This window comes from Canis aureus, chromosome 10 (assembly GCF_053574225.1).
Source record: "Canis aureus isolate CA01 chromosome 10, VMU_Caureus_v.1.0, whole genome shotgun sequence".
NCBI lineage: Eukaryota > Metazoa > Chordata > Mammalia > Carnivora > Canidae > Canis > Canis aureus.
In genome coordinates this window covers 42,132,487-42,143,405 of record NC_135620.1, presented here as the reverse complement: position 1 = coordinate 42,143,405, position 10,919 = coordinate 42,132,487, and the positions used below count along the sequence as shown (strand labels likewise).

At 37.4% G+C, this 10,919-nt stretch overlaps 1 protein-coding gene across 2 annotated transcripts in view; it reads right to left on the bottom strand.

The window, feature by feature from the left end:
* Positions 1 to 479: 479 nt before the first annotated feature.
* FOCAD (focadhesin) overlaps positions 480 to 10,919 on the bottom strand; it is a 312,226-nt gene continuing 301,786 nt past the window's right edge. For both annotated transcript variants that reach the window (XM_077912127.1, XM_077912128.1), the window contains exons 42-44: positions 5,014 to 5,265; positions 2,892 to 2,967; positions 480 to 866 (exon numbers count right to left, since the gene is read on the bottom strand). In XM_077912127.1, the coding sequence (XP_077768253.1) occupies positions 793 to 866; positions 2,892 to 2,967; positions 5,014 to 5,265 (402 nt within the window). In that variant the 3' untranslated portion in view covers positions 480 to 792. The remainder of the gene's footprint in view (positions 867 to 2,891; positions 2,968 to 5,013; positions 5,266 to 10,919) is intronic.

Below are 10,919 nucleotides of genomic sequence, written 5' to 3'. Positions count from 1 at the left end.
AAGACACCTTTCCTCCCCTTTGAGTTTTCTGGTAGCCATCTTACCAACTTATGTGGGGTGATCCCATCTATAGAAATGAAATAAGAAATGCCAATAGAAATGGCATTGTTTGACTCAGCTGACTAATCAGATCTACTCTTGAACTTCTTGGTTTGTAAGCTAATATCCTCTTCCTTGGTTGAAGCTTTTTTGAATTGGGTAACTTTCAATTATATTCAAGAGTCCCAAGCATAGGAAAATTCTAGCCACCACTAATGAATCTGATACAGCTAATGTTCAATACACACACCATGCTTATTATTCAATGCAGGCAGCCATTCCAAGACTGTGTTTTATCTATAAGAATAAGAAAACACTGAGTCAATGAATATCCTCTAGAGAATTCATGGGAAATCGATCATGATGCCACTGTTACCACAACCATTTGGTTTTGCTAGCAAACCCCCGTGCCTTAAAACAAATAAGTATCGTGCACAAAATTCACAAGATTATTTTACTAGAATTTATGGGGAAGAGATAATGGAGTCAAATTGTCACAAAGAAAATCTTCAGATTAAACTCCAGCCAAATAAAAAATAATTCAAGTTCTTTCAGTCTCCACTGCCTGGGCACCGAAGCAACACCCCTTCTCTCTGCAGGCACGTGTCAAGCTGCCAGTTATTGTATCCACCTGTTTTCCTGCCACTTAACTCTCTGCATCCTGTCTCGGCAATCCCAGACGTGAGCTCTGAAAAACTTCTTCCATTTCTATGGTTGTCCTCATCCAGCTGAGGCTGCTGCTATCACAAACCTTCACCAACCATATGCTCTGGTCCATACAGCTTTCTTCTTAAACTCTGGGAGGACTCTTAAGGACAACAGGGTGGCTAAGGGAACAAAACAAGTAAAATACACTGTTCCATCTAATGAAACTGCATTTGAAGAGGTCATTTAGATCGAAAATGTGTCAGAACAGAGCTTGGCTTTTTCTTCCCTGGCCCATCATCAAGACTAAGAATTCCCATCAAGCCTTAGGCAGAATTTTAATAGTAGAAAACTATTAATAAAATCTAGGAGAAAGGGTGTTTTCATGTTGTTAGATTATTCTTCAAACAGTTAACAGGAGATTCTACAGAGTATAACAACAATTGACTTCTGGGATGCTGTTTTTTTTTTTTCCTTCAACTGAGTGATGGTTAAATAGGTTATATTCCTTCCCTTTATAAGAAAGCTACGTATGATTTTTGGACTTTTCTACATGAATAGGACTTTTTCCATTAGATGTTTAGTTAAAAGATAAACAAAATAAAAACCTGATCCTGTGATGAAGTTAGGTTCACATGCTCAATGGAGCAGGCATGGCTGTGCTAATCTGCATTTGACTATGTGCCCACAAGTCCATACCTTTTCTTATTCTTCACAGGTCCCGCAGGGATCAATTTAAAGTAGGGCAGTTCTGTGTAATTCCTCTGGGTCACTTATTATAGATCTTATTTTAGGATATTAATATAAATATATTGAGATGTTATTTAAAATGTAATAGTGAGGAAATGTAGGTAAGCCAGTTAGACTCTAATAAGCCCTTAAGTGAACATGTACCTCCTTGACCCAAATTTTCTTCATCAGTATCAAGTTGTTTCCTACTTTCATGACCTAAAACAGTGTATGTTTGGAGCAACCACTGGTATTATAGACCCATGGCCATAAAAAATGAGTTCAAACTCCCTGAGGCTAACAAATGAAGGAAATCCTAGCAAGTCTCTAGGGACAGATCAAGTAAACATGTCAGACTACTGTCCCTATGCTCAGTGAAGTTCTGTGTTTGATCTCAATCCACTTACCTACCTATACATGCCCTTCGAGTATGCTGGGGGTAAGAAAAAGGATCAGATCAATTCTTACTTGTTTGGCAACCAACAAAGTATACCATACTTAGATTAAAATATGGTCATACTAAGACTCTAGGCTGGCCAGCTAAATTATCATAAGTGCAGGGCAGCAGGTGATTTTCCCAAGTGTAGTATCTTTCCAGGGCAATATCTTATAGCATGTTAGGGGCCACTGCAACAGCAGCCATTGGTTGGACCAGATCCCCACATCCTGAGAGACAGATGACAGTACAAGCTGTCTCAGGCCACAGAACCAATGCCCAAAAGGCTTCTCAGATTTGAGTAAAATAATGTACCTAATTTTCACAGAAAGACTTCCAGATTTGAGTAAAATAATGTACCTAATTTTCATATATTTATGCTTGTGGTTCTTACAGTTCAACAAATCAACAAAGAAGTGTAAAAAAATACAAAAAGTACTTAAATGCCTAAAAGCATGGGTAATGTCCAATTCCCTTGGCAAAATACTATGCAGTATTTTTACTATAGTAATAACTTTTAGTATAGTAATACTATTACAAATACTATTAATGAAGGCAATATAGGAATAGGTTAAAATGCTTTAAAAATAAATTTTAAATAAAGGCAGTGCTCAAAGTGTCTCTGTGTATTTTTTCAGTTGCTTAATAATTATAAATACATTAAAACAATGCTTATATGCAGAGGAGGCCAAAATTTCTTAGGGAAAAAATATAAAAATTGCCATTGGGCAAGGGCAAGGGGACTCTGGATTCCTCTCTGCTCCTTCCTGAATTTTCTAAACCTTAATTAAAGTAATAGGTTGCCATCATAATTAAACATTTAAAAGCTATTTAAATAAAAGTTAAATTTAAAGGCATAGAACTCTTCTTAAATCCACATTCTACTTCAAAATGCCACATGATGACAGCTCTAGATTACTTCTCTAGACTGAATTCAGATGAGCCCTTTCAGGAGCCAATATACACTAGAATGCTGTTTCTGTAGCAAAGACAATCATGGATGGCTTTCACCTATATTGGGCATGTAGTATGGAAGTAATACCTTTTAAAAGATCCCTGGATTTTGCTGAGAGGACTTCTTTAGGGCTTTCCATGATGCTGAAGAGCCAGTCAATGAACTAGGAAGATGAAAAGGAAGAGCAGTGTCAGTGAACACGGTCCCACTATTAATAAGAAAGCAGTCAGGAGCTTGGGCCTGCATTTATGCATATCTGTGCAAGGCTGGCAGACTAGAGATGAGAAGAGGACCAGGCCTAAGAGACAAGGAAGTTGGACAGAGCTTCCATTTAGTCCAATGACCCAGCAAAGTTAAAACTCATTTCCTGGCTAAATGCCCTGAGATCTGCTATAGATTTTAACAGTGAGGTAGATATGGGCCCAGGGAATCTCCTGTGTGCCACAAACTTTCTCTCTCATCACTGAGAGCATCAGAGAGGTTAACTGAGCACCTTGCCCAAGTCCACTCCCAATGAATGGCAGAGTCCAGATTTCAACCTCAGTACATCTGACTGCAGAGCCTCGCACTTCTTCTTTGCATCCCGCTGCCTGATTCTGCATACAACTAGGCCCAGGCTCGTGGGGTGGGTAGTAAATAGGGGATTTACTTATGTCTGACATCATAAGCCCTTGTTTCTAAAATAAGATATTCCGTAGATGAGGACAATTTCTGCCCAAATGGAATTGAAACAGGAAGTTGAAATGCAAGGGAAAGGCATAAAATAATTTACTAGGTAAAGCCAAGTGTGTTAACTGCAAATAAATCCTATAAATGAGGTAGAAACTCAGACTACTCATGAGTTTGACTGTTTGATCTCCAAGGGTACAGCCAAAATTGTTTCTGAATTAGATAGAGGGTAATTTCATTCATGTCTAAATGTTGCCAATCTCTACTCACTAAAAAAACACATACATTAGTCATAGATACTAGGTATTTTAACTTTGGACACAGAAACTGGCTTGAAGAAAGAGTAAGATAGAAAATACTCCTAATTCTCTATTTTGAGTAAATTTAAAAAAATTTTTCTTTTCCCAGTTTTGTTTTATAATATCCTACTGTTATATAAATAAATCAAGAACTACAAATACATAATAGGTGTAGGATGTCTACACTGCAGTCCAAAGTGATCACGGTGTCCCAGATCAGAAAAAACATAAGGGGATACCACATTGGAACTTACTTTGATTTAAAATGAAACAGAAAACACAAAATTTGGATGATATGAATATTTAAGAAAACAAAGGCATTTGAATGGAGATGCTTAGTGGAGTTGTGCGTGGCTAACCTGTGAGTCCATGGTTCAGAAATATTTTTAAGGACTAATGTTCAGATTTTAACAGTAAGCCACAAAAAGTTAGCTTTAAGCTTTCAACCTCATAAAAAAAAATCCAGTTTTCATTGAATGGGATTCAAAAAAATCTTTCACTCAACTGTATTAAAGGCAATTCAGAGCCATGGAATGAGAAGTACAGAAAGCACAGTGTTTTCATAGGCTCCTCACAACAGCCAGGAGCCCGGGGACACTCGACATTAAAAACCAAAAGGTGCTTCCTATGGTCTGGATTTTGCTAAGGGCTAGGATAATGACCTTTACAAATTTCCCAGTGTCATCTAGCACATGCCAGGAGCAGGACGGGCCCCAGGATCAGCAACGTGGCTATAGGATGGAATGAGCTATGCAGAACCTTCATTGTGCTATGAGAATGTGGATGCTCCAGATGCCCACCTCCCCAACCTAACTCCCAGGCATGATGGATCATTCCCAGCCTTGCTCACCACCACTGTATCCTTCTTGTCATGCAATCCTGCAGCCTTGAACTTGCCTGTCTGTCCTTACTATGACGTTCTGAGCACCCAGAGCCTCACTTACTCTTTCCTCCTCATGATCAAGAACACATGTGTCTTCAAGTATAAGCTAAGGCAAGTATAAGCTCTTCTCTGCCTCACCTCCTACCATAAGCAATTTCCCACTGTTGCCACCATTGTTTTTTGGCCAGCAGTGAGCCTCACTCTCTGAGGTTTTGTATCTGGCTAAGATTCGGGGCTGAGGATGAAAACCTGTGGGGTAATTCCAGTTGCACTTAACTCCCAACCTCAATTCTAAAGCAGAAATTGCTCAAGAGAAGATGGCCACCTTCCCTGGCAGGCAGGTGGCTGCTCACCTCACCTTCTGGGTCTGTTCCTTCCATGGCTCTTTTTGCAGCAGAAGAGGCATGCTACTGGGAAGGAGAGTGAGAGCCTCCTGAAGAGCGACCCTGTGCATTGGGCTCCTGCCAAGGAAGCTTGAAGCTGACCCAGCTGGGCCATTTTCCTGATGCCATGGCAACCAACTAGCACTGAGGCCAAGGAGGAGAGGGGCACCGTGGTCCGCCCACGTAACCACTGCAGTTGCAAATACCAGCAACAAGAAGTCCAAAGCCTACAAAGGAAATAGAGTTAGGTCATGTGTTTTAACAATTCAGAGCAAACCAAGTTCATACACATAGCTTCTATCATGATGATGCAATGTCATCTTCCCCTTTGTCCCAGAAGAGGAGCCACACTGAACAACAAACTCTATTTCCATGCTTTTAATGAATTAATGTTTTACGGCTTCAGAAGGTTTCAGGGATCCTCTTTTATAAGACAGAAGGCCCAACAGTTTCATTATTATTGCTCTAATAATACAGGAGAAACATTATTTAATTCCTAATAATACTGAGATCCAAATATGCCTCTGCTTTGGTGTTTCCAAAAAGATAAAAGAATTCATTAGGAGTGATATAGAAAGGGATATTAAGATTTGTTGTTAGGTGGCCAAAACGGATTTTTAAAAAGAGGTCTGATAGTCTGTTTCTATTTTGAACATTAACAAATGACTCCCTACATGCATTTTATTTTTCTATTCTCATTATTTAATCTAAATATTTGAGTGGCAAACACTTGGTTTTGTTCCATTGATGCTGAAATGTAAACATTAAGACAAACTAAAAACAAGCTTTCTTGGAATAAGTGAGTCAGTCACAACAAATCATTAGGCATTTTTTAAAACCATTTTTTCAGTATGTTCAGTCATAGACTCACCGAAGTCTGGATCCTGACCTATATCTATAATTCCAAGAATTAAAAAAAAATTTTAATTCCACTGTAATATTAGTTTAGGGTATATAATATAGTGATTCAACAATTCCATATATTACCCATTTGCTCATCAATATAATTCCCTTCACCTATCTCGCCCATTCCCCCACCCACCACCCCTATGGTAGCCATCTGGTTTGTTGTCTACAATTACGAGTCTGGTTTTGTTTTTTGGTTTGTTTTGGTTTTGGTCTGTCTCCTTTATTCCCTTTTGTTTGTTTTGTTTCTTAAATTCCACATATGAGTGGAATCATATGGTATTTGTCTTTCTCTGACTGACTTATTTTGCTTAGCATTATCTTTTCTAGCTACATCCATGTTCCTGCAAAGATTTCATTCTTTTTATGGCTGAATAATATTCTCGTGTGTGTGTGTGTGTGTATCTCACTTCTTTTTCCATTCATCTATCAATGGATACCCAGGTTGCTTCCATACTTTGACTATTGTTGATAATGCTGCTATATACATAGGAGTGCATATATCCCTTCAAATTAGTGTTTTTGTAAATCTTTGGGGAAATACCCAGTGATACAATTAGGGTGGTTCTATTTTTAATTTTTTGAGGACACTCCATACCATTCTCCACAGCAGCTGCACCAGCTTGCATTCCTGCCAACAGTTCATGAGGGTTCCTTTTTCTTCACATCCTCACCAACATTTGTTGTTTCTTGAGTTTTTATTTTAGCCATTCTGGCAGGTATGAGGTGATATCACACTGTGGGTTTGATCTGTATTTTCATGATGATGAGTGATATTGAGAATCTTTTTATGTGTCTGTTGATCATCTGGGTCTTCTTTGGAGAAATGTCATTTCATGTTTTCTGCTCATTTTTTATTGGATTTTTTTTTTTTGGTGTTGAATTGTAGAAGTTCTTTATATATTTTGGACACTAACCTTTTTATCAGATATGACATTTACAAATATGTTCTCCCATTCAGTAGGTTGTCCATCAATTTTGCTTGTTTCCTTTGTTGTGCAGAAGCTTTTTATTTTGATGTCGTCCCAATCAATAGTTTATTTCTGCTTTTGTTTCCCCTGACTCAGGAGACATATCTAGAAAGATGATGCTAGGCTGACATGAGAGAAATTACTGCTTGTGCTTTCTTGTAGGATTTTAATGGTTTCAGGTCTCACATTTAGGTCCTTAATTCATTTTTGAGATTTTGTGTTTGGTGTAAGAAAGCAGACCATTTTCATTCTTTTTTTTTTTTTAATTTTTTTTTAAACTTTTATTTATTTATGATAGGCACACAGTGAGAGAGAGAGAGAGAGGCAGAGACACAGGCAGAGGGAGAAGCAGGCTCCATGCACCGGGAGCCCGACGTGGGATTCGATCCCGGGTCTCCAGGACCGTGCCCTGGGCCAAAGGCAGGCGCCAAACCGCTGCGCCACCCAGGGATCCCCATTTTCATTCTTTTGCATGTTGCTGTCCAGTTTTTCCAACACCATTTGTTGAAGAGTCTTTTTCCCATTGCATATTCTTGCCTCCTTTGTTGCAGATTAATTGACCTATGATTGTGGGTTTATGTTGGAGTTTCTATTCTGTTCCATTGATCTATGTGTCTATTTTCATGCCAGTACCATACTGTTTTGTAATTACAGCTTTGTAACATAACTTCAAGTCTGAAATTGTGATACTTCCAGTTTTGATTTTGCTTTGGCTATTCAGGGTCTTTTGTGGTTCCAAACAAATTTGAGGATTGTTTGTTCTAGTTTTGTAAAAACTGCTGTTGGTATTATTTTTTAAAGATTTTATTTATTCATGAGAGACATACAGAGGGAGGCAGAGACATAGGCAGAGGGAGAAGCAGGCTCCATGCGAGGAGCCCGATGTGGGATGGATCACGCCCTGAGCCAAAGGCAGACACTCAACCACTGAGCCACCCTGGTGCCCCTGCTGTTGGTATTATGAAAAGGATTGCATTGAATCAGTAGACTGCTTTGGTTAGCATAGACATTTTAACAATATTTGTTTATCCAATCCATAAGCATGGACTGCCTTTAATTTCTTTGTGTTGTTTTCGTTTTCTTTCATCAATGTTTTATAGTTTTCAGTGTATAAGTCTTTCATCTCCTAGGTTTAGTTTATTCCTAGGTATTTTATTATCTTTGGTGCAATTGCAATGGGACTTGTTTCTTAACTCCTCTTTCCGCTACTTCATTATTAGTGTATAGAAATGCAACAGATTTCTGTACACTAATTTTGTATCCTGCAGCTTTACTGAATTCATTTATCAGTTCTAACAGCTTTTTGGTGGAGCATTTCAGGTTTTCTATATACAGTATCATGTCATCTGCAAAGAGTTTAAGCTTTATTTCTTCCTTAGCAATGTGGATGCCTTTTATTTCTTTTTGTTGTCTGACTGCTGTGGCTAGGACTTCCAGTACTATGTTGAATAAAAGTGGTGAGAGTGGTCATCCTTGTCTTGTTCCTCACCGTAGGTAAAAAGTTCTCAATTTTCCCCCACTGAGTATGATGTTAGCTGTGGGTTTTTTACATGTGGCTTTATTGTATCTAAGTATGTTCCCTCTAAATCCATTTTAATAAAAGTTTTTATTTTTAATCATGAATGGGTGTTGTATTTTGTGAAATATTTTTTCTGCATCTATTGAAAGGGTCATGTTTTTTATAGTTTTTCTTACTGATGTCATGTATCACGTTGCTTGATTTGCAAGTATTGACACCCTTGCACCCCAGGAATAAATCCTACTTAATTGTGATGAATTATTTCTTTAATGTATTATTTGATTTGGTTTGCTAATATTTCTGTTGAGGATGTTTATCAAAAAGATTGGCCTGTAGTCTCTTTTTGTGGTATCTCTTGTCTGGTTTTGGTATCAGGATAATGCTCATCTCACAGAATGAATTTGAAAGTTTTCTGTCCTCTTCTATTTTTGAAAAAGTTTGAGAAGAAAAGGTATTAAGTCTTCTTCAGATGTTTGGTAGAATTCACCTGTGAAGCCATCTGGTCCTGGACTTTTGTTTGTTGGGAATTTTTTGATTACTGATTCAATTTCATGGCGGTCATCAGTCTGTTAAAATTTTGTTTATTCCTCATTCAGTTTTGGGAAATTATATGTTTCTAGGACTTTATCCATTTCTTCTAGGTTGTCCAATATGCTGGCATATAATTTTTCATAACATTCTCTTATAATCCTTTGTATTTTTGTGGTGTTGGTTATTTCTCCTCTTTCATTTGTGATTTTGAGTTTCCTTTTTTTTTTTTTTTTTGGATGAGTCTGGCTAAAGGTTTATCAAATTTTGTTGATTTTTTTCAAAGAAACAGCTCCTGTTTTCACTGAACTGTTCTATTGTTAAAGTTTCTCTATCATGTATTTCTACTCTAATCTTTATTATTTCCTCCTCCCTTCTACTGGTTTGGGATTTTGTTGTTCTTTTTCTAACTCCTTTAGGTGTAAGGTTAGGTTGTTTATTTGAGATTCTTCTTGGGGTAGGCCTATAAACTTCCCTGGATGTTTCTAGTTTCATAGTGTTGTGGTTAGAAAAGATGCATGGCATGACTTCAATTTTTTTGTATTTATTGAGACTTTTTTTGTCACCTTGTTTTGTGACCTATTCTTGAGAATATTCCTTGTGCACTTGAAAAGAATGTGTATTCTGCTGTTTTACGATAGAATATTCTGAATATATCTGTTAAATACATCTGGTCCAGTGTATCATTCAAATCTTCTGTTTCCTTGTTGATTTTCTGTTTGGATGATCTGTCCATCGATGCTAAGTGGGGTGATGTTAAAGTCCCTTATTTTAATTGAATTACTATAGATTATTTCCTTTATGTTTATTATTAACTGTTTTATGTATTTGAGTATTCCCATGTTGGGTGTAGAAATATCTTCTTGTTGGATTGTCCCCTTTATAATTATATAGTGTCCTTCTTTGTCTCTTGTTACAGTCTTTCTTTTAAAGTCTATTTCATCCAGTATAAGTATCATCCAGTATAAGTATCATTTCCCCAGCTGTCTTTTCAACTGCATTTACATGATAAATGTTTCCCTATCCCCTCACTTTCAATCTATTAGTGTCTTTATGTCTGAAATGAGTCTGTTGTAGGCAGCATATAAATGGGTCTTCTTTTTTTATCCTTTCTGTCACTCTTTGTCTTTTGATGGGAGCATTTAATTCATTCACATTCAAAATAATTACTGATAGGGATGTATTTATTGCTATTTGTTGGTTGTTTCTGTAGTTCTCTGCTCCCTTCTTCCGTTGGTCTCTTGTCTTACCATAAGTTGGCTTTCTTTAGTGATATATTTAGAATCCTTTCTCTTTACTTTTTGCATATCTATTGGTGGGTTTTAATTTGTGGTTACCATTAGATTCGTATATAACATCTAGTGCATATAGCAGTCTCTATTAAGTGAACAGTCACTTAAGTTTGAACACATTCTTTACTCCTCTCCCTGCCATGTTTTGGGTATATGGTTTCATATCTTACATCCTATTATTTTGTGAGTCCTCTGACTAGTTTTTATGGATATACTTACTTTTACTGCTGTTATGCTTCCTGATTTTCTTAATCTTACTTATGGTCCTTCCTTTCCACTCAAAGAGTCCCCTTTAATGTTTTTCATAGGGTTGGTTTACTGGTCATGAGGTCCTTCAACTTTTGTTTGTCTGGGAAACTCTCTCTCCTTCTATCCTAAATGATAGCCTTACTGGTTTTTCCCTTTCAGCACTTTGAATATATCATGCCACTTACTCCCTTCTGATCTGCAAAGTTTCTGCTGAAAAATCTGCTGATAGCCATCTGGGGTTTCCCTTGTATTTAACGGTCTTCTTTTCACTTGCTGTTCCTAAAATTCTCTTTATCACTACTTTTTGCCATTTTGATTCTATATGTCTTGGTGTGTACCTCCTTGGACTGATTTTGTTGGGAGATCTTTGTGCCTCCTGTATCTGGATTTCTGTTTCCTTCTCCAGATTCCAGAAG